The sequence below is a fragment of the Oncorhynchus kisutch genome, linkage group LG27, assembly GCF_002021735.2.
Source record: "Oncorhynchus kisutch isolate 150728-3 linkage group LG27, Okis_V2, whole genome shotgun sequence".
In the NCBI taxonomy this organism is placed as follows: Eukaryota; Metazoa; Chordata; class Actinopteri; order Salmoniformes; family Salmonidae; genus Oncorhynchus; species Oncorhynchus kisutch.
In genome coordinates, this window is record NC_034200.2 from 42513666 (window position 1) to 42537167 (window position 23502).

The window sequence follows — 23502 nt, forward strand, 5'->3', positions numbered from 1 at the left end:
TCTTTAGTCATGTGTTTAGTGTTCTTTAGTCATAGTGTTCTTTAGTCATGTGTTTAGTGTTCTTTAGTCATGTGTTCTTTATTCATAGTGTTCTTTAGTCATAGTGTTTAGTGTTCTTTAGTCATAGTGTTCTTTAGTCATAGTGTTCTTTAGTCATAGTGTTCTTTAGTCATGGTGTTTAGTGTTCTTTAGTCATAGTGTTCTTTAGTCATGTGTTTTGTGTTCTTTAGTCATGTGTTTTGTGTTCTTTAGTCATGTGTTTTGTGTTCTTTAGTCATGTGTTTAGTGTTCTTTAGTCATGTGTTTAGTGTTCTTTAGTCATAGTGTTCTTTAGTCATAGTGTTCTTTAGTCATAGTGTTTAGTGTTCTTTAGTCATGTGTTTTGTGTTCTTTAGTCATGTGTTTAGTGTTCTTTAGTCATAGTGTTCTTTAGTCATAGTGTTCTTTAGTCATAGTGTTCTTTAGTCATAGTGTTCTTTAGTCATAGTGTTCTTTAGTCATAGTGTTTAGTGTTCTTTAGTCATAGTGTTTAGTGTTCTTTAGTCATGTGTTTAGTGTTCTTTAGTCATAGTGTTCTTTAGTCATAGTGTTCCTTAGTCATAGTGTTCTTTAGTCATGTGTTTAGTGTTCTTTAGTCATAGTGTTCTTTAGTCATAGTGTTCTTTAGTCATAGTGTTCTTTAGTCATGTGTTTAGTGTTCTTTAGTCATGTGTTTAGTGTTCTTTAGTCATGTGTTTAGTGTTCTTTAGTCATGTGTTTAGTGTTCTTTAGTCATAGTGTTCTTTAGTCATGTGTTTAGTGTTCTTTAGTCATGTGTTTAGTGTTCTTTAGTCATAGTGTTCTTTAGTCATAGTGTTCTTTAGTCATAGTGTTCTTTAGTCATGTGTTTAGTGTTCTTTAGTCATGTGTTTAGTGTTCTTTAGTCATAGTGTTCTTTAGTCATAGTGTTCTTTAGTCATAGTGTTTAGTGTTCTTTAGTCATGTGTTTAGTGTTCTTTAGTCATAGTGTTCTTTAGTCATGTGTTTAGTGTTCTTTAGTCATGTGTTTAGTGTTCTTTAGTCATAGTGTTCTTTAGTCATAGTGTTCTTTAGTCATGTGTTTAGTGTTCTTTAGTCATAGTGTTCTTTAGTCATAGTGTTCTTTAGTCATGTGTTTAGTGTTCTTTAGTCATAGTGTTCTTTAGTCATGTGTTTTGTGTTCTTTAGTCATGTGTTTAGTGTTCTTTAGTCATAGTGTTCTTTAGTCATAGTGTTCTTTAGTCATAGTGTTTAGTGTTCTTTAGTCATGTGTTTAGTGTTCTTTAGTCATAGTGTTCTTTAGTCATAGTGTTCTTTAGTCATAGTGTTTAGTGTTCTTTAGTCATGTGTTTAGTGTTCTTTAGTCAGTGTTCTTTAGTCATAGTGTTCTTTATTCATTGTGTTCTTTAGTCATGTGTTTAGTGTTCTTTAGTCATGTGTTTAGTGTTCTTTAGTCATAGTGTTCTTTAGTCATGTGTTTAGTGTTCTTTAGTCATAGTGTTCTTTAGTCATGTGTTTTGTGTTCTTTAGTCATGTGTTTTGTGTTCTTTAGTCATGTGTTTTGTGTTCTTTAGTCATGTGTTTTGTGTTCTTTAGTCATGTGTTTAGTGTTCTTTAGTCATAGTGTTCTTTAGTCATAGTGTTCTTTAGTCAGTGTTCTTTAGTCATAGTGTTCTTTAGTCATAGTGTTCTTTAGTCATAGTGTTCTTTTGTCATAGTGTTTAGTGTTCTTTAGTCATGTGTTTTGTGTTCTTTAGTCATGTGTTTAGTGTTCTTTAGTCATAGTGTTCTTTAGTCATAGTGTTCTTTAGTCATGTGTTTAGTGTTCTTTAGTCATAGTGTTCTTTAGTCATGTGTTTTGTGTTCTTTAGTCATGTGTTTTGTGTTCTTTAGTCATGTGTTTAGTGTTCTTTAGTCAGTGTTCTTTAGTCATGTGTTTTGTGTTCTTTAGTCATGTGTTTAGTGTTCTTTAGTCATGTGTTTAGTGTTCTTTAGTCATGTGTTTAGTGTTCTTTAGTCATAGTGTTCTTTAGTCATGTGTTTAGTGTTCTTTAGTCATAGTGTTCTTTAGTCATGTGTTTTGTGTTCTTTAGTCATGTGTTTTGTGTTCTTTAGTCATGTGTTTTGTGTTCTTTAGTCATGTGTTTTGTGTTCTTTAGTCATGTGTTTTGTGTTCTTTAGTCATGTGTTTTGTGTGGACCCCAACAACTAATGGGGATCTGAATAAAATCATAAATGCCAAACTGATGCAGGTGGGGATAAATGCCTAAATGAAGGCCTACATTTGAATCAGACCATTTGCCTAATTGGCTCATAGGTTTTTGTAAATTCCTCCGTGTTTACGTGGTCCTTACATAGGCAGCTACAGTCTTATTCATATAGTTTTCAAATAAAAAGTCAGTGGAGGGAAAACAATAGGATAGTTTGTGGGGGAGGGGAGCTTTACATTATAGATGGCTGGGAGGAATGGCTGCAGCAGAAAAGAAACATAGATAAATCTGGCTAGTAAATGGTCCAATGTGTTTCAAATGCCAAAGCCAATATCTGGTCCCAGTCAATAGCCCCTTTATAGGCCTAAATAAATCAACTCCATATGAAGGGGGGGGGGGGGGGGTAACAACTTTAAGTACTCTACTTTAGAACAAAATGTGTACATGTGTGTTCTTGAAACATATGTTGTTTAGATTGAAGACTCAAATTGGTCACCTGAGTCAGCAGGACGACAGGTATAACAGGCCTGCCTGTACGGCGCATATCTCCATGCCCCACTGCGCCTGCGTTCCCGGCATATTGAAACAGAGGCGCAGTTGTCTGACAGAGTTGAGAGATACAGTAAGATAGATACAGTATGATAGACACAACGAGGAAAACATCGCGTCGCACGTTCGCCACCTACCTGTTGAATATCACCGCGGTTTAATTTGTAAGTTTGGGGTTGGGTTGACGAGTCACTCACTGTCGAAGAACAAAGTCGAACCTGGAAAAAGGAGAGTCAGTCGAGGTTTTGTCGAGGTAAATGCGGAAGGAAAGAGGATTTGTGCAACTGGTAGCCACTCCAATGTTCTAACCGGACCGACAGACCAAAGGATTTATCAACCGATCAAACCGATTTATTGACGCCAAAAAAACACAATGCCTTTAGGACTGAGGAGAAAGAAGAACAAGTCGAGAGAGAGCTCGAACCTGGTGGAGAATGAGGAGGTCGGTGGACACGCAACTGGGAGCTCCGTGAAGTCGACCGTAAACGGAGCGGGGCTCCCACCACCACCTGCCAACCTGCGGCCCAAACTAGTGTTCCACACTCAGCTCGCCCACGGCAGCCCCACGGGAAGGATCGAGGGATTTACTAACGTCAAAGAACTCTACGGGAAAATAGCTGATACGTTCAATTTAAGTCCACCAGAGGTATGTTTTTCTTAACAACTTTTGTAGTTCTAGACAGATTTTAAAAAAACGAGGTTTTCTGAATGCCAAAACGGGGCAAAGTTTTTGCGCAAGGTGCGCCCTGACCGTGCAGCTTACCTACGCACAAAGAGGCTGAGTTTGACGTTCACTAGACTGAGGATAAGCAGTACCTGGTGGAAGTGAGTCAGAACCAAGCCTTATTTATCCTAGGCTACATGAGACCTCACATGATTTGACAGGTATTCCATTTAACTGTAGTTTCTGGGGCAATTTGGTGAGACTATTGTCCCTATTCAGTTTAGGGAATAATAATGGCATCAAAATAAATCAAATAACTTATTTTAATAGATTGGGCTGTATGGGCATCTGGGTTTACCTGGTCATTGAATCACATTAATAAATGGGGCTATATTTACCTGGTCATTGAATCACATTAATAAATGGGGCTATATTTACCTGGTCATTGAATCACATTAATAAATGGGGCTATATTTACCTGGTCATTGAATCACATTAATAAATGGGGCTATATTTACCTGGTCATTGAATCACATTAATAAATGGGGCTATATTTACCTGGTCATTGAATCACATTAATAAATGGGGCTATATTTACCTGGTCATTGAATCACATTAATAAATGGGGCTATATTTACCTGGTCATTGAATCACATTAATAAATGGGGCTATATTTACCTGGTCATTGAATCACATTAATAAATGGGGCTATATTTACCTGGTCATTGAATCACATTAATAAATGGGGCTATATTTACCTGGTCATTGAATCACATTAATAAATGGGGCTATATTTACCTGGTCATTGAATCACATTAATAAATGGGGCTATATTTACCTGGTCATTGAATCACATTAATAAATGGGGCTATATTTACCTGGTCATTGAATCACATTAATAAATGGGGCTATATTTACCTGGTCATTGAATCACATTAATAAAATGGGGCTATATTTACCTGGTCATTGAATCACATTAATAAATGGGGCTATATTTACCTGGTCATTGAATCACATTAATAAATGGGGCTATATTTACCTGGTCATTGAATCACATTAATAAATGGGGCTATATTTACCTGGTCATTGAATCACATTAATAAAATGGGGCTATATTTACCTGGTCATTGAATCACATTAATAAATGGGGCTATATTTACCTGGTCATTGAAGACAATTGAAAAGTTTGACAACTGTACAGGTTTTTGGATCATAAAAAATCCTTCTTGATTCTCTTTGAGCTAGTTGGACTTTGTTTATGTGGTTAAATACCATCCTCTTTGAAGAGAATGAAGGCCTCTACTCACAGACAGACAGACAGACATTAGTGCAAAAGGTGTATTTCAAACGACCACGGCTCTGTAAACAACAAGTGCATGTTCACATCCCATTCTGTCTGCCCTCATCCCTGAGCCTGCCAGGCTCGGCTACCAAGGCTATAACATCCCAAATCACACCCTATTCCCTATAGGCCCTGGCCAAAGGTAGTGCACTAAAAGAGGATAGGGTGCCATTTAGGCCTCAGTCCACAGTCATTGTGCTGTCGGTCTTTGTTAAAGGAGTCTGTGAGTGACATGTCTGTCTTTTGTCTTTCTGAGCTGGACCTGATAGGTTGGCCGACCAGCCCGCCTCTGCTATCACACAGGGATACATTTGAGCTGGAGCCATCGTTTTACACACACACACACACCACCAGCGTAGATGATCCCACAGTGACAGACGCAAGAGAGCGAGAGAGAGAGATTCTCAGGAACCAGACAAACCAGACCGATGGACAAACTGGGGGAAACAAAAAAAACATAAAGTTAAAAACATTTTAAAAAACAAAGTTAAACATAATGTTGTCTTTTCATTTGACCTTAACAGAAACTGAACCGTTTCACAATGTGTTGCATCACTACTGCCAGACATTGCTATTATGTATAATAATTTCTCTCCAAACGTGCCCCGACTTCGCCCGACGACTCGAAGTGAGTTCTTCCGCAGCAACTTGGAAGTCGTTTGTGGTGACATCCACAATGAGGGCTTTGTACAAAACAAAGTCATCAGCGATTGGACCATCTCCTAACCAATTAGAGTATCAAAGCCAATTACACATTTTCAAAACGCAGCTTTACACACCTGGCTCTGGCACAACTCAATCGGTTTCTGCGACCAATCAGAAGGTCTAGAATGGATTTCCATTCTAGAATTCCCCTGGGGAGGTACTCCGATCCAGACTCATTGTAGAAACTAATGTCTGTGGGCGTGGCCTAGCGTTTGGCCGGAACAAGGACTAACCAGACAAGTCCCGCCTCCCAACGTGTTTGAACATGACTCCTCTTTCTTGGTTTGAGAGCATGTTGTTGAAAACATATCTTCACTACAGGATAGGGGCTGTTTGACATGATCTGGGGATAGGGGAGGAGCTAGATCTGTTGTATCTCCCAGAGAGAGGCAGGGAGGGAGGTGTTGTGGTGGTTGGAAATCTCCCAAAGGAAGTCCCCTACTTCCTGCCGGTGGGCACAGCCTAAAGACCATCCTGATAAAGCCTCTCTGTCCTGGACCATGGGTCTTCAGGGAGACGAGTTAGAACTAACCACACCCCTACAACTTTCTACTTTGTCAACTACTTGGCAGAAGTGTAATATAGTATTGACCCAAATATTATTTTGGTGAGACCGGTAAAGGTAAGTTGCCAGACAAAAAAAGACAGATGGGATTCATTGTTTGGTAACGTCAGCTAGGGCTTTGTATAGGAAATAGAGGTTGACCTTAACGTCAGCTAGGGCTTTGTATAGGAAATAGAGGTCGACCTTAACGTCAGCTAGGGCTTTGTATAGGAAATAGAGGTCGACCGATTATGATTTTTCAACGCTGATAACGATTATTGGAGGACCAAAAAAGCCGATACTGATTAAATTGGACGATTTTTATTTATTTGTAATAATGACAATTACAACAATACTGAATGAACACTTATTTTAACTTAATATAATACATCAATAAAATCAATTAAGCCTCAAGTAAATAATGAAACATGTTCAATTTGGTTTAAATAATGCAAAAACAAAGTGTTGGAGAAGAAAGTAAAAGTGCAATATGTGCCATGTAAAAAAGCTAACGTTTCAGTTCCTTGCTCAGAACATGAGAACATATGTGGTTCCTTTCAACATGAGTCTTCAATATTCCCAGGTATGAAGTGTTAGGTTGTAGTTATTATAGGAATTATAGGACTATTTCCCTCTATACCATTTGTATTTCATTAACCTTTGACTATTGGATGTTCTTATAGGCACTTTAGTATTGCCAGTGTAAAAGTATAGCTTCCGTCACTTTCCTCGCTCCTCCCTGGGCTCGAACCAGCAACACAACGACAACAGCCACCTTCGAAGCAGCGTTACCCATGCAGAGCAAAGGGAACAACTACTAGAAGGCTCAGAGCGAGTGACGTTTGAAACGCTATTAGCGCGCGCCAACTAGCTAGCCATTTCACTTCGGTTACACCAGCCTCATCTCTGGAGTTGATAGGCTTGAAGTCATAAACAGCGCAATGCTTGACGCACAACGAAGAGCTGCTGGCAAAAAGCACGAATGGGCTGTTTGAATTCATGTTTACGCGTCTGCTTCTGCCTACCACCGCTCAGTCAGATACTTGTATGCTCAGTCAGATTATATGCAACGCAGGACACGCTAGATAATATCTAGTAATATCATCAACCATGTGTAGTTAACTAGTGATTATGGTTGTTTGTTTTTTATAAGATAAGATTAATGCTAGCTAGCAACTTACCTTGGCTTACTGCATTCGTGTAACAGGCAGTCTCCTTGTGGAGTGCAACGAGAGAGAGGCAGGTCGTTATTGCGTTGGACTCGTTAACTGTAAGGTTGCAAGATTGGATCCCCCGCGCCGACAAGGTGAAAATCTGTCGTTCTGCCCTTGAACGAGGCAGTTAACCCACTGTTCCTAGGCCGTCATTGAAAATAAGAATGTGTTCTTAACTGACTTGCCTGGTTAAATAAAGGTATAAAAAATCAATAAATACTGATTTCCGATTGTTATGAAAACTTGAAATCGGCCCTAATTAATCGGCCATTCCGATTAATCGGTCGACCTCTAATAGGAAATCACTTGAACACTCATCGTGCAAGTCAGACTTGTTGTGAACATGGTCTCCATTACCATGGCTTACCTAAAACACAAACCTTCAGTGCATTTCATCACCGCCGCGACGTCTGGGATTCTGTATATTACCACACACGTCATCACCTCATGATTATGAAGGACACGTGGAGAAAGCAGTCCTCATCTCTCACTGAGCTCTGTCATGAGGACGTTTTACAGCGTAGAAGCTAGGCTTACTCCAGTCACAGGTGATCTGTACCTGTGACTACAGGTCAAAGTCTGCTGCAGTAGAGCTTTTTACTACAGGTGAGTTACCAGGACCACAGGTGTGGCTCTCTGGCAGGCGGCGTGACCTGCAGCCTGTCTCTGTCCACCTGCCGTCTCTATGTATCTACCTGTACTATTGGCTAGCTACTAGGGTTAGACTGTGTGTGTGGTCTCTGGGTACCCATCTACCTATCTGGCTGTACTATTGGCTAGGGTTAGGCCTTGGTTTTTGTGGGCCTGGGCATTATGGCCTAAAAAAAATCATATCTACATTTTCTTTCAAACTTTTATGGGTGCTTCCATGATATCTAATTTAAAAAAACCTAAATAAAGATCAAATACAAACAGTCAGCTATGGTCTAATGGATTCAGGGCTTGCGGAGTTACAACTAGGCTGAATATATAAACCTTCCACAACCATAAGACCCACTAATAATTACATCATTTTATCAAAATAGTTTAACTTGCTTTTGTGCAGTAATCACTGATCTGTCTGTGAAAAAGCAAAAAAAATTTGTGTTACAAATTTAACATGACCATAACGCACATTCACTAATAATGATTGACTTATTCAGCACGTGGGCTTGTGTTCGAGTAGCTCTCTGGCAGCATGACCAGCATCCTGTCTGTCCACCTGCCGTCTCTATGTATCTAGTATTGGCTAGTTACTAGCTAGCGAGTAGCTCTCTGGCAGCGTGACCAGCATCCTGTCTGTCCACCTGCCGTCTCTATGTATCTAGTATTGGCTAGTTACTAGCTAGCGAGTAGCTCTCTGGCAGCGTGACCAGCAACCTGTCTGTCCACCTGCCGTCTCTATGTATCTAGTATTGGCTAGTTACTAGCTAGCGAGTAGCCAGCTGATCTTTATATTTCAAGTTTAGCCAACTTGTTACCAAACAGATCCAAGGTTGAACAGTTGCATTGTTATGAACACACCCTGTTCATCTCCCACTGTTTGAACAGCAGGCTAGCCTGTCCACTTTGTTCAGATGTTGACATCAACCTACCTTATTTCTCAGAGTGAGAACAAGCAGGCTAGCCTGTCCACTTTGTTCAGATGTTGACATCAACCTACCTTATTTCTCAGAGTGAGAACAAGCAGGCTAGCCTGTCCACTTTGTTCAGATGTTGACATCAACCTACCTTATTTCTCAGAGTGAGAACAAGCAGGCTAGCCTGTCCACTTTGTTCAGATGTTGACATCAACCTACCTTATTTCTCAGAGTGAGAACAAGCAGGCTAGCCTGTCCACTTTGTTCAGATGTTGACATCAACCTACCTTATTTCTCAGAGTGAGAACAAGCAGGCTAGTCTTTATGTAATTGTGTTTTATGCTTATTGCACATTCTTTATAAAACACAGTCGCTAGAAGCATGTTCAATGATACTCCTGTTATTAGTAGCGTCTGCTCTTAGGCTTGGGCGGTATTTCATATATATCGTACACCAGGGTATTTTGGAAAAAGCCACAGGATGGTTTTCCCCAATACTGTTGAAACCAATGTTTATATATATATATATACATACATACATACATACATACATACATACATACATACATACATACATACATACATACATACATACATACATACATACATACATACATACATACATACATACATACATACATACATACATACCGTGGGGAGAACAAGTATTTGATAACCTGCAAAATCGGCAGTGTTTCTTACTTACAAAGCATGTAGAGGTCTGTAATTTTTATCATAGGTACACTTCAACTGTGAGAGACGGAATCTAAAACAAAAATCTAGAAAATCACATTGTATGATTTTTAAGTAATTAATTTGCATTTTATTGCATGACATAAGTATTTGATACATCAGAAAAGCAGAACTTAATATTTGGTAAAGAAACATTTGTTTACAATTACAGAGATCATACGTTTCCTGTAGTTCTTGACCAGGTTTGCACACACTGCAGCAGGGATTTTGGCCCACTCCTCCATACAGACCTTCTCCAGATCCTTCAGGTTTCGGGGCTGTCGCTGGGCAATACAGACTTTCAGCTCCCTCCAAAGATGTTATATTGGGTTCAGGTCTGGAGACTGGCTAGGCCACTCCAGGACCTTGAGATGCTTCTTACGAAGCCACTCCTTAGTTGACCTGGCTGTGTGTTTCAGCTCGTTGTCATGCTGGAAGACCCAGCCACGACCCATCTTCAATGCTCTTACTGAGGGAAGGAGGTTGTTGGCCAAGATCTTGCGATACATGGCCCCATCCATCCTCCCCTCAATACGGTGCAGTCGTCCTGTCCCCTTTGCAGAAAAGCATCCCCAAAGAATGATGTTTCCACCTCCATGCTTCACGGTGGGGATGATGTTCTTGGGGTTGTACACATTCTTCTTCTTCCTCCAAACACAGCGAGTGGAGTTTAGACCAAAAAGCTCCATTGTCGTCTCATCAGACCACATGACCTTCTCCCATTCCTCCTCTGGATCATCCAGATGGTCATTGGCAAACTTCAGACGTGCCTGGACATGCGCTGGCTTGAGCAGGGGGACGTTGTGTGCACTGCAGGATTTTTATCCATGACGGCGTAATGTGTTACTAATGGTTTTCTTGGAGACTGTGGTCCGAGCTCTCTTCAGGTCATTGACCAGGTCCTGCCGTGTAGTTCTGGGCTGATCCCTCACCTTCCTCATGATCATTGATGCCCCACGAGGTGAGATCTTGCATGGAGCCCCAGACTGAGGGTGATTGACCGTCATCTTGAACTTCTTCCATTTTCTAATAATAACAGTTGTTGCCTCCTCACCAAGCTGCTTGCCTATTGTCCTGTAGCCCATCCCAGCCTTGTGCAGGTCTACAATTTTAACCCTGATGTCCTTACACAGCTCTCTAGTCTTGGCCATTGTGGAGAGGTTGGAGTCTGTTTGATTGTGTGTGGACAATACAGGTGTGCCAAGCTTGTAGTGTCATACCCAAGAAGACTCGATGCTGTAATCACTGCCAAAGGTGCTTCAACAAGTACTGAGTAAAGGGTCTGAATACTTATGTAAATGTGATATTTCTGTTTTGTTTAATACATTTGGAAAAATGTCTGTTTTTGCTTTGTCATTTATGGTGTGTTTTGTGTAGATTAAGGGATTATGTTTTTAACAAAGTGGAAAAAGTCCAAGGGTCTGAATATTTACTAAATGCACTGTACCTATCGGTACTATTAGCTCGGGTAGGGCTCTCTGTGTACCCATCTGTACTGCTTGGCCTCACCACGTCATTTGCTTACAGTTTGAATACTTCAGCTTCCTTCGACCAGGTGTCGCTTGTTGTCTCTTTCTTTATTGGTACTAACTACAGTATGTTGTCTGCCGCTGAGCGAGTGCAGTCCATGTAAACCAGGTCTGAGTAGTCTTTTTTTTTGTTTGGCTAATTTCAAGCTTTGTAAAAGTGTACAGACTGTGAAGTAGACTGCGCTAGAGTAGACCAATGGTAGTCTCGTGTTATTTTAAGTTTACAGCAAGCCTGACATTTCCTAATTGCTCAAAGGGATTAAAATGTTACAACCAATCCCATCTGATGGAAGCTGTGTGTGTGTGTGTGTGTGGGTGGCTTTCTTGACATGGAGACATCTCAAGATAATCCAAGGCTTACTCTACTGGGAGAGTTGTGGTTTAAAAGGAAGGGGTCAGCTCATTGTTATTGAGAAGCAGAGCTCATTGTTGTTATTGAGAAGCAGAGCTCATTGTTATTGAGGAGCAGAGCGCATTGTTGTTATTGAGGAGCAGAGCTCATTGTTGTCGTTATTGAGAAGCAGAGCTCATTGTTATTGAGGAGCAGAGCTCATTGTTATTGAGGAGCAGAGCGCATTGTTGTTATTGAGGAGCAGAGCTCATTGTTGTTGTTATTGAGGAGCAGAGCTCATTGTTGTCGTTATTGAGGAGCAGAGCTCATTGTTGTCGTTATTGAGGAGCAGAGCTCATTGTTGTTTTTGAGGAGCAGAGCTCATTGTTGTCGTTATTGAGGAGCCGAGCTCATTGTCGTCGTTATTGAGGAGCCGAGCTCATTGTCGTTATTGAGGAGCAGAGCTCATTGTTGTTATTGAGGAGCAGAGCGCATTGTTGTTATTGAGAAGCAGAGCGCATTGTTGTTATTGAGAAGCAGAGCTCATTGTTGTCATTGAGAAGCAGAGCTCATTGTTGTCATTGAGAAGCAGAGCTCATTGTTGTCATTGAGAAGCAGAGCTCATTGTTGTCATTGAGAAGCAGAGCTCATTGTTGTCATTGAGAAGCAGAGCTCATTGTTGTCATTGAGAAGCAGAGCTCATTGTTGTCATTGAGAAGCAGAGCTCATTGTTGTCATTGAGAAGCAGAGCTCATTGTTGTCATTGAGAAGCAGAGCTCATTGTTGTCATTGAGAAGCAGAGCTCATTGTTGTCATTGAGAAGCAGAGCTCATTGTTGTCATTGAGAAGCAGAGCTCATTGTTGTCATTGAGAAGCAGAGCTCATTGTTGTCATTGAGAAGCAGAGCTCATTGTTGTCATTGAGAAGCAGAGCTCATTGTTGTCATTGAGGAGCAGAGCTCATTGTTGTTATTGAGGAGCAGAGCTCATTGTTGTTATTGAGGAGCAGAGCTCATTGTTGTTATTGAGGAGCAGAGCTTAAGGCTTTCTGTTGATTAAATTATTTAAAATGTCGTCACTTCTCTGGGTAAATAATGCATTTTAGTAAAGAAAAACAGGGAAGCCATTGAGACGAAGTCCTTTTCCAGATGTGTCCTGTAGAATACAATATAAAATACACAAACACATATATATACATATATATATATATATATTATACCCACAGTACCTGTCAAACGTTTGGACACACCTACTCATTCCAGGGTTTTTCTTTATTTTTACTATTTTGTACATTGTAGAATAGTAGTGAAGACAAAACTATAAATAACACATATGGAATCATGTAGTAACCAACAAAGTGTTGTATATTTTAGATTATTCAATGTCGCCACCCTTTACCTTGACAGCTATGCACTCTCTTGGCATTCTCTCAACCAGATTCATGAGGAATGCTTTTCCAAAGGTCTTGAAGGAGTTCTCACATATGCTGAGCACTTGTGGGTTGCTTTTCCTTCCCTCTGCAGTCCAACTCATCCCTAAACATCTCAATTGGGTTGAGGTCAGGTGATTATGGAGGCCAGGTCATCTGATGCAGCACTCCATCATTCTCCTCCTTGGTCAAATAGCCCTTACACAGCCTGGAGGTGTGTTAGGTCATTGTCCTCTTGAAAAACAAATGATAGTCCCAGTAAGCCCAAACCAGATGGGATGGTGTATCGCTGCAGAATGCTGTGGGAGCCATGCTGGTTAAGTGTGCCTTGAATTCTAAATAAATCACTGACAGTGTCACCAGCAAAGCACCATTACACCTCCTCCTCCATGCTTCACGGGGGGAAAGATAATCTGTTCACCTACTCGTTAATTTATTTTTTTACCCCTTTTTTTCTCCCCGATTTTGTGGTATCCAATTGGTAGTTAGTCTTGTCTCATCGCTGCAACTCCCGTACGGACTCAGGAGAGGTGAAGGCCGTGCATCCTCCGAAACACAACCCAACCAAGCCACACTGCTTCTTGACACAATGCCCACTTAACCCGTCAGTCCGCCACACCAATGTGTCGGAAGAATCACCGTACACCTGACGACCGTGTCAGTGTGCGCTGCGCCCGGCCCGCCACAGGAGTCGCTAGTGCGCAATGGGACAAGGATATCCCTGCTGGCCAAACCCTCCCCTAACCCGGACGACGCTGGGCTGGACCCTCCCCTAACCCGGACGACGCTGGGCCGGACCCTCCCCTAACCCGGACGACGCTGGGCCGGACCCTCCCCTAACCCGGACGACGCTGGGCCGAACCCTCCCCTAACCCGGACGACGCTGGGCCGAACCCTCCCCTAACCCGGACGACGCTGGGCCGAACCCTCCCCTAACCCGGACGACGCTGGGCCGAACCCTCCCCTAACCCGGACGACGCTGGGCCGAACCCTCCCCTAACCCGGACGACGCTGGGCCGAACCCTCACCTAACCCGGACGACGCTGGGCCGAACCCTCCCCTAACCCGGACGATGCACTGCCCATGGACCTCTGCCTGTGACAGAGCCTGGACTCGAACCCAGAAACTCTAGTGGCAGTTCCTTTCACCACTCGGCACTCGGGAGGCCCTGTGTGTAGATCGATGAATTCTAAATAAATCAGTGTCACGAGCAAAGCACCCCCACACCACCACCTCCTCCATGCTTCATGGTGGGAACCACCCATGCGGAGATAATCCATTGGAACCAAAAATCTCAAATTTGGACTCATCAGACCAAAGGACAGATTTCCACCAGTCTAATGTCCATTGCTTGTGTTTCTTGGCTCAAGCTCCTCCATAACCTGTTTCTCCTGGACAGACATGGGGCTCTATAACCTGTTTCTCCTGGACAGACATGGGCTCTTTAACCTGTTTCTCCTGGACAGACATGGGGCTCCTCTTTAACCTGTTTCTCCTGGACAGACATGGGGGTCGTCCATAACCTGTTTCTCCTGGACAGACATGGGGCTCCTCCATAACCTGTTTCTCCTGGACAGACATGGGGGTCGTCCATAACCTGTTTCTCCTGGACAGACATAGGCTCTTTAACCTGTTTCTCCTGGACAGACATGGGGCTCCTCCATAACCTGTTTCTCCTGGACAGACATGGGGCTCCTCCATAACCTGTTTCTCCTGGACAGACATGGGGGTCGTCCATAACCTGTTTCTCCTGGACAGACATGGGGGTCGTCCATAACCTGTTTCTCCTGGACAGACATGGGGTCGTCCATAACCTGTTTCTCCTGGACAGACATGGGACTCCTCCATAACCTGTTTCTCCTGGACAGACATGGGGCTCCTCCATAACCTGTTTCTCCTGGACAGACATGGGGGTCGTCCATAACCTGTTTCTCCTGGACAGACATGGGGTCGTCCATAACCTGTTTCTCCTGGACAGACATGGGCTCTTTAACCTGTTTCTCCTGGACAGACATGGGGCTCCTCCATAACCTGTTTCTCCTGGACAGACATGGGGGTCGTCCATAACCTGTTTCTCCTGGACAGACATGGGGGTCGTCCATAACCTGTTTCTCCTGGACAGACATGGGGCTCCTCCATAACCTGTTTCTCCTGGACAGACATGGGGCTCCTCCATAACCTGTTTCTCCTGGACAGACATGGGCTCTTTAACCTGTTTCTCCTGGACAGACATGGGGGTCGTCCATAACCTGTTTCTCCTGGACAGACATGGGCTCTTTAACCTGTTTCTCCTGGACAGACATGGGGCTCCTCCATAACCTGTTTCTCCTGGACAGACATGGGCTCTATAACCTGTTTCTCCTGGACAGACATGGGGCTCCTCCATAACCTGTTTCTCCTGGACAGACATGGGCTCTATAACCTGTTTCTCCTGGAGACATGGGGCTCCTCCATAACCTGTTTCTCCTGGACAGACATGGGGCTCCTCCATAACCTGTTTCTCCTGGACAGACATGGGGCTCCTCCATAACCTGTTTCTCCTGGACAGACATGGGGCTCCTCCATAACCTGTTTCTCCTGGACAGACATGGGGCTCCTCCATAACCTGTTTCTCCTGGACAGACATGGGGCTCCTCCATAACCTGTTTCTCCTGGACAGACATGGGGCTCCTCCATAACCTGTTTCTCCTGGACAGACATGGGGCTCCTCCATAACCTGTTTCTCCTGGACAGACATGGGGCTCCTCCATAACCTGTTTCTCCTGGACAGACATGGGGCTCCTCCATAACCTGTTTCTCCTGGACAGACATGGGCTCTATAACCTGTTTCTCCTGGACAGACATGGGGCTCCTCCATAACCTGTTTCTCCTGGACAGATATGGGCTTCTCTATAACCTGTTTCTCCTGGACAGACATGGGCTCTTTAACCTGTTTCTCCTGGACAGACATGGGGCTCCTCCATAACCTGTTTCTCCTGGACAGACATGGGGCTCCTCCATAACCTGTTTCTCCTGGACAGACATGGGGCTCCTCCATAACCTGTTTCTCCTGGACAGACATGGGCTCTTTAACCTGTTTCTCCTGGACAGACATGGGGGTCGTCCATAACTTGTTTCTCCTGGACAGACATGGGGGTCGTCCATAACTTGTTTCTCCTGGACAGACATGGGCTCTTTAACCTGTTTCTCCTGGACAGACATGGGGCTCCTCCATAACCTGTTTCTCCTGGACAGACATGGGGCTCCTCCATAACCTGTTTCTCCTGGACAGACATGGGCTCTTTAACCTGTTTCTCCTGGACAGACATGGGGTGGTCCATAACTTGTTTCTCCTGGACAGACATGGGGGTCGTCCATAACTTGTTTCTCCTGGACAGAAAGCTCAGGTGTGAACTGAGACGTGATTACAGTGAAAGGGCTTCAGTTGATTAAGTGGCTGTTTACCCGCCAAAGGGGATAGAAGGGTTGCCACGGTCACGGCATTGTTGAGACGGAGGGTAAGACAGTTTTCATTGGCTGCTGAGAGGCGTGTGTGTGTCTGTGTGTGTGTGTGTGTGTGTGAGAGCAGGTGGTGACCTCCAGTCATTGCTCAACCATTTACAATTACGATGTGATTGAATGATACTTTTGAAAAACACATTGTGTTGTGACCTGATGTATTTTTTACCTTGGGATTACAATCTCTTTGTGACACACATGACTGGAGAAAGAGTGGACGCTTGTAGTTGGAAGGGAAAAACTCCTGTTCACTTCATCAATGTCTTTATCTAGTGATGTTCTATTTCTATTTGGGTCGACAAATAAAGCTATTGGTAGACCGAAAGGCATCTATTCTTTACACCAATCAAATTGCTCAAATTTTAAATCATATATACAGTGCCTTGCGAAAGTATTCGGCCCCCTTGAACTTTGCGACCTTTTGCCACATTTCAGGCTTCAAACAAAGATATAAAACTGTATTTTTTTGTGAAGAATCAACAACAATAAAATGAATAATGAATGAATAATTTTGCACGCCCAATTTTTCAGTTTTTGATTTGTTCAAAAAGTTTGAAATATCCAATAAATGTCGTTCCACTTCATGATTGTGTCCCACTTGTTGTTGATTCTTCACAAAAAAATAGTTTTATATCTTATATCAAGGGGGCCGAATACTTTCGCACGGCACTATATATATACTATATATATATATATATATATATAGTGTGTGTGTGTGTGTGTGTAAAACAGATACAATGTGTTTTAATAAAATCCACTATATCGTCTGGTGAAGGTTTGGTGCCTGAAGGTTTGGTGCCTGAAGGGAAACCAGAAGAGTGATAATTTACCTGACCCAACTTCTCCTCCCACTCCTGCTGGTTTTCACAGATTCTGCCATTACTCTCCTGAAGATGCCGTTATGGTTTTCATATGCACATTTTTTGCTGAAGTTCCCAATTTAAAAAAAAATATATCTTCATATCATTGTCATGTGGATAATCAAGATTCTATCCAAATAAATGCAACGAACTTCAAACAAATTTGGTCCGGCCAGAGGCTTGCTCTAGCAACATTGTATAAAATATTCTGGGCCCTCAATTTCCCACTCCAGTGAGCTCAGGACAGACACAGCCGGAGGCTATTTGATCAAGGGATAAGAAGCAGTGGTTGACTTGGACAGGAGCTGAGTTCAAAATGTTCTACTGCTTGAGCTCCTGTTCCTCTTATAGAATATCAACTCAACAGTATTGTGGAACACCTAAATAGAAAACAGAACCCATTTCAGCCCAAGTCAAGAACTAAGGATGACAGAGGCAGAGAATTTTAACGTTAACAGGGAATTTATTTCCTTCACACGGTAATTTGGGGAAAAGGGTCTGGACGGAACCAAAGAAAGTAAGAGTTAAGGAGCCCCCTCTCCTACCCACTACTTACCTAACCAGCACCACCTGGTGCGCTAACCAAAATACAGGGGGTGGTGCCTAGACAGAGTACATACTGCAGGTATATGTATACGCGCAGGCCTCTTGCCTCAGCACTCCTAAGGTGCCCCCTGAGAACAACAGAAAACAAACTTAAAGTGAACAACTTCACAAATCAAAAACACAGTTCTATGGCATACGCAAACCACCACCACCACCACCACCACCACCACCACCACCACCACAAACCACCACCACCACCACCGCCACCACCGCCACCGCCACCACCACCACCACCACCGCCGCCGCCGCCGCCGCCGCCGCCGCCGCCGCCACCGCCACCGCCACCACCGCCACCGCCACCGCCGCCACCGCCACCGCCACCGCCACCACCGCCGCCGCCGCCGCCGCCGCCGCCGCCACCGCCACCACCACCACCACCACCACCACCCGCTGCTTTCCTAACAAAGGACCACTGGCTTTTATCCAGCTGGAAAAGGAGTCTGTAATTGAAGACAGCTGTATCCCCTAACGAGAGGGTGGGGTCAGCTCCAATTAGCAATGGGGCCGACCAATCAGCTGCTTTGGACTTCAGGAAGCCATTTCCTGAAATACACACATAAACACAAACAAACCCACAACAACTGGAACATAAACCAATTTCATGTTTCCACTGGATCAGAGCACTGATAAGAAGTAATCAGGTAGGACTATTTGTATGGATCAGAGCACTGATAAGAAGTAGTCAGGTAGTCTATAGGTCTACTTCTATGTGTCATCAGGTAGTCTATAGGTCTACTTCTATGTGTCGTCAGGTAGTCTATAGGTCTACTTCTATGTGTCATCAGGTAGTCTATAGGTCTACTTCTATGTGTCATCAGGTAGTCTATAGGTCTACTTCTATGTGTCATCAGGTAGTCTATAGGTCTACTTCTATGTGTCATCAGGTAGTCTATAGGTCTACTTCTATGTGTAATCAGGCCAGGTAGTCTATAGGTCTACTTCTATGTGTCATCAGGTAGTCTATAGGTCTACTTCTATGTGTCATCAGGTAGTCTATAGGTCTACTTCTATGTGTCATCAGGTAGTCTATAGGTCTACTTCTATGTGTCATCAGGTAGTCTATAGGTCTACTTCTATGTGTCATCAGGTAGTCTATAGACCTACTTCTATGTGTCATCAGGTAGCCTATAGGTCTACTTCTATGTGTAATCAGGCCAGGTAGTCTATAGGTCTACTTCTATGTGTCATCAGGTAGTCTATAGACCTACTTCTATGTAATCAGGTAGTCTAGGTCTACTTCTATGTGTAATCAGGCCAGGTTGTCTATAGGTCTACTTCTGTGTGTCATCAGGTAGTCTATAGGTCTACTTCTGTGTGTCATCAGGTAGTCTATAGGTCTACTTCTGTGTGTAATCAGGTAGTCTATAGGTCTACTTCTGTGTGTCATCAGGTAGTCTATAGGTCTACTTCTACGTGTCATCAGGCCAGGTTGTCTATAGGTCTACTTCTACGTGTCATCAGGCCAGGTTGTCTATAGGTCTACTTCTATGTGTAATCAGGCCAGGTAGTCTATAGGTCTACTTCTATGTGTCATCAGGCAGTCTATAGACCTACTTCTGTGTGTCATCAGGCCAGGTAGTCTATAGGTCTACTTCTATGTACCAAAACATCAACCAGGAAGCATAGGAACTGAGAAGTGGTCTGGTCACCACCTGCAGAACCACTCCTTTATTGGGGGTGTCTTGCTAATTGCCTATAATTTCCACCTGTTGTCTATTCCATTTGCACAACAGCATGTGACATTTATTGTCAATCAGTGTTGCTTCCTAAGTGGACAGTTTGATTTCACAGAAGTGTGATTGACTTGGAGTTACATTGTGTTGTTTAAGTGTTCCCTTTATTTTTTTGAGCAGTGTATTTGTTTGTTTGTTACTGCTCGACTAAAATAATCTCTGTTGACCAACGGCCTAACGACCAAGCAATCGACTAGGTGGCTAATCCTGTCTCCTTCATAAAGGTGTTTATCCATCCAGTGATTTTATTTCTTCATGACTTCATGACCCCTAGTCAGTCAGTCAGTCAGTCAGTGATCCTAAAGACATGATGCTGACTGGCTGTATCCCCTGTCAACAACCAGACCTACATGCCCCCTAGTCAGTCAGTCAATGATCCTAAAGACATGATGCTGACTGGCTGTATCCCCTGTCAACAACCAGACCTACATGCCCCCTAGTCAGTCAGTCAATGATCCTAAAGACATGATGCTGACCGGCTGTATCCCCTGTCAACAACCAGACCTACATGCCCCCTAGTCAGTCAGTCAGTCAATGAATGATCAGTTTCTCCTGAACTTCCTCTCATCTAATGCTAGGCTGGGACAATTGAACACTGCATGTTGTGAGGTCAGCATTTTCATCGAACATCTCTAGATTAGCCATTATTAAAATTCCATGTCTTTCTCAATGTAGGAAGCAACACAGCTTCCTAAAACAAATCCTTAGGTATATTCAGTTAGTTAAACAGGTATATGACAGACAGCAGCATGTATATACACACTTCAGCGATTGGCTTTCGCGGCCTACCACTTCACGGCTGAGCCGTTGTTGCTCCTAAACGTTCTTATTGTACAATATCAGCACTGACAGTTGACCGGGGCAGCTCTGACCGGGGCAGCTCTGACCGGGGCAGCTCTGACCGGGGCAGCTCTGTATGATGAACTGACTTGTTGGACAGGTGGCATCCTATGACGGTGCCACGGTGAAAGTCACTGAGCTCTTCAGTACGGGTCAGAGTCAAATCCACTCATTTTGAAGGGGTGTCTACCTTTTTGTAGTACATTTATCTGCCAAAACATGACACCCACCCTGTTTTCAAGAGAATGTTGTCTCATCACAACACAAACTCCTCTGTTGATGAGGATGTAAAATAAGGTCTAAGCTTCAATGTGAAAATGAACATTTGAGTTTTTAGATAATTGACGTTAAAGGTGAATAAAATGTACCCCAATTTTTATTTTTTCAAAAATACAATTGTTTGACAACCCTGTTTTTCTAAGCTTTTTAAATGATATCCAACTCAACCTGTGTGTCTTTCCCAGTGATGAAGACATGGATGTCTCATGGTAGGGTGGGCTATGCAATAATGGGTCAACATCTCCTAAATGTTTTAGCATTCAGATCCAAAAAGTAATTTTCTGATGCTTCTACCAAATATGGCAAATATGTATGGAAAGATCTAGATGTTCATATTGTCATATAGCAGCGTACCTAGTGGTTAGAGGAGGCAGGTAGCCTAGTGGTTAGAGGAGGCAGGTAGCCTAGTGGTTAGAGGAGGCAGGTAGCCTAGTGGTTAGAGGAGGCAGGGTAGCCTAGTGGTTAGAGGCAGGTAGTCTAGTGGTTAGAGGAGGCAGGTAGCCTAGTGGTTAGAGGAGGCAGGTAGCCTAGTGGTTAGAGGAGGCAGGTAGCCTAGTGGTTAGAGGAGGCAGGTAGCCTAGTGGTTAGAGGAGGCAGGTAGCCTAGTGGTTAGAGGAGGCAGGTAGCCTAGTGGTTAGAGGAGGCAGGTAGCCTAGTGGTTAGAGGAGGCAGGGTAGCCTAGTGGTTAGAGGAGGCAGGGTAGCCTAGTGGTTAGAGGAGGCAGGTAGCCTAGTGGTTAGAGGAGGCAGGTAGCCTAGTGGTTAGAGGAGGCAGGGTAGCCTAGTGGTTAGAGGAGGCAGGGTAGCCTAGTGGTTAGAGGAGGCAGGGTAGCCTAGTGGTTAGAGGAGGCAGGGTAGCCTAGTGGTTAGAGGAGGCAGGGTAGCCTAGTGGTTAGAGGAGGCAGGGTAGCCTAGTGGTTAGAGGAGGCAGGTAGCCTAGTGGTTAGAGGAGGCAGGTAGCCTAGTGGTTAGAGGAGGCAGGTAGCCTAGTGGTTAGAGGAGGCAGGTAGCCTAGTGGTTAGAGGAGGCAGGTAGCCTAGTGGTTAGAGGAGGCAGGTAGCCTAGTGGTTAGAGGAGGCAGGTAGCCTAGTGGTTAGAGGAGGCAGGTAGCCTAGTGGTTAGAGGAGGCAGGTAGCCTAGTGGTTAGAGGAGGCAGGGTAGCCTAGTGGTTAGAGGAGGCAGGGTAGCCTAGTGGTTAGAGGAGGCAGGGTAGCCTAGTGGTTAGAGGAGGCAGGGTAGCCTAGTGGTTAGAGGAGGCAGGGTAGCCTAGTGGTTAGAGGAGGCAGGGTAGCCTAGTGGTTAGAGGAGGCAGGGTAGCCTAGTGGTTAGAGGAGGCAGGTAGCCTAGTGGTTAGAGGAGGCAGGTAGCCTAGTGGTTAGAGGAGGCAGGTAGCCTAGTGGTTAGAGGAGGCAGGTAGCCTAGTGGTTAGAGGAGGCAGGTAGCCTAGTGGTTAGAGGAGGCAGGTAGCCTAGTGGTTAGAGGAGGCAGGTAGCCTAGTGGTTAGAGGAGGCAGGTAGCCTAGTGGTTAGAGGAGGCAGGTAGCCTAGTGGTTAGAGGAGGCAGGTAGCCTAGTGGTTAGACGAGGCAGGTAGCCTAGTGGTTAGACGAGGCAGGTAGCCTAGTGGTTAGACGAGGCAGGTAGCCTAGTGGTTAGACGAGGCAGGTAGCCTAGTGGTTAGACGAGGCAGGTAGCCTAGTGGTTAGACGAGGCAGGTAGCCTAGTGGTTAGACGAGGCAGGTAGCCTAGTGGTTAGACGAGGCAGGTAGCCTAGTGGTTAGACGAGGCAGGTAGCCTAGTGGTTAGACGAGGCAGGTAGCCTAGTGGTTAGACGAGGCAGGTAGCCTAGTGGTTAGACGAGGCAGGTAGCCTAGTGGTTAGACGAGGCAGGTAGCCTAGTGGTTAGACGAGGCAGGTAGCCTAGTGGTTAGACGAGGCAGGTAGCCTAGTGGTTAGACGAGGCAGGTAGCCTAGTGGTTAGACGAGGCAGGTAGCCTAGTGGTTAGACGAGGCAGGTAGCCTAGTGGTTAGACGAGGCAGGTAGCCTAGTGGTTAGAGCGTTGGACTAGTAACTGAAAGGTTGCAAGATCGAATCCCCGAGCTGAGAAGGTACAAATCTGTCGTTCTGCCCCTCAACAAGGCACTGTTCCTTGGCCGTCATTAAAAGTAGGAATTTGTTCTTAACTGACTTGACTAGTTAAATAAAGGTAAAAATAAATACCATCCTTTTCTCACACTGGTGTATATATGGTATTACCAGTTTAGTACACAAGGGGGTGCAAAAAAAAAAAAAAAGCCCATTGGGTGTAGCCAGCCGACTTTTTTCTCTACTTTTCTGGGCGTAGCCAGCCTACTGTTCTGGGCGTAGCCAGCCTACTGTTCTGGGCGTAGCCAGCCTACTGTTCTGGGCGTAGCCAGCCTTCTTTTCTCAGGTAAAATGCCAGATTGGGTTTAAGCTTAACATTAGGAAATGTAGCTCCATTCTTTCTTTGACGGGCCTAAACCATTAGAAATATGATGGCCATGCATCGTTTTAGCTTTTTCATTGTAGCTCATTTACTTGTGTGTCTCCTCTCCTCCTCCTCCTGCCCTGGCCTCCCCTCCTCCTCCTGCCCTGGTCTCCCCTCCTCCTCCTGCCCTGGCCTCCCCTCCTCCTCCTCCTCCTGGCCTCCCCTCCTCCTCCTGGCTTCCCCTCCTCCCACTACCCTGGCCTCTCCTCCTCCTCCTTCCCTGGCCTATCCTCCCACTGCCCTGCCCTGGCCTCTCCTCTCCTCCTCCTCCTCCTCCTGCCCTGGCCTCCCCTCCTCCCACTGCCCTGGCCTCCCCTCCCTGTCCTCCCGTCCTCCTGCCCTGGCCTCGCCTCCT

At 44.4% G+C, this 23502-nt stretch overlaps 1 protein-coding gene across 1 annotated transcript in view; it reads left to right on the plus strand.

The window, feature by feature from the left end:
• The first annotated feature begins 2807 nt into the window (after positions 1-2807).
• The window catches only part of LOC109879698 (PDZ domain-containing protein GIPC1), a 46159-nt gene continuing 25464 nt past the window's right edge, over positions 2808-23502 (plus strand). Inside the window, exon 1 of the mRNA XM_031806506.1 lies at positions 2808-3423. Within this exon, the coding sequence (XP_031662366.1) occupies positions 3151-3423 (273 nt within the window). The 5' untranslated portion in view covers positions 2808-3150. The remainder of the gene's footprint in view (positions 3424-23502) is intronic.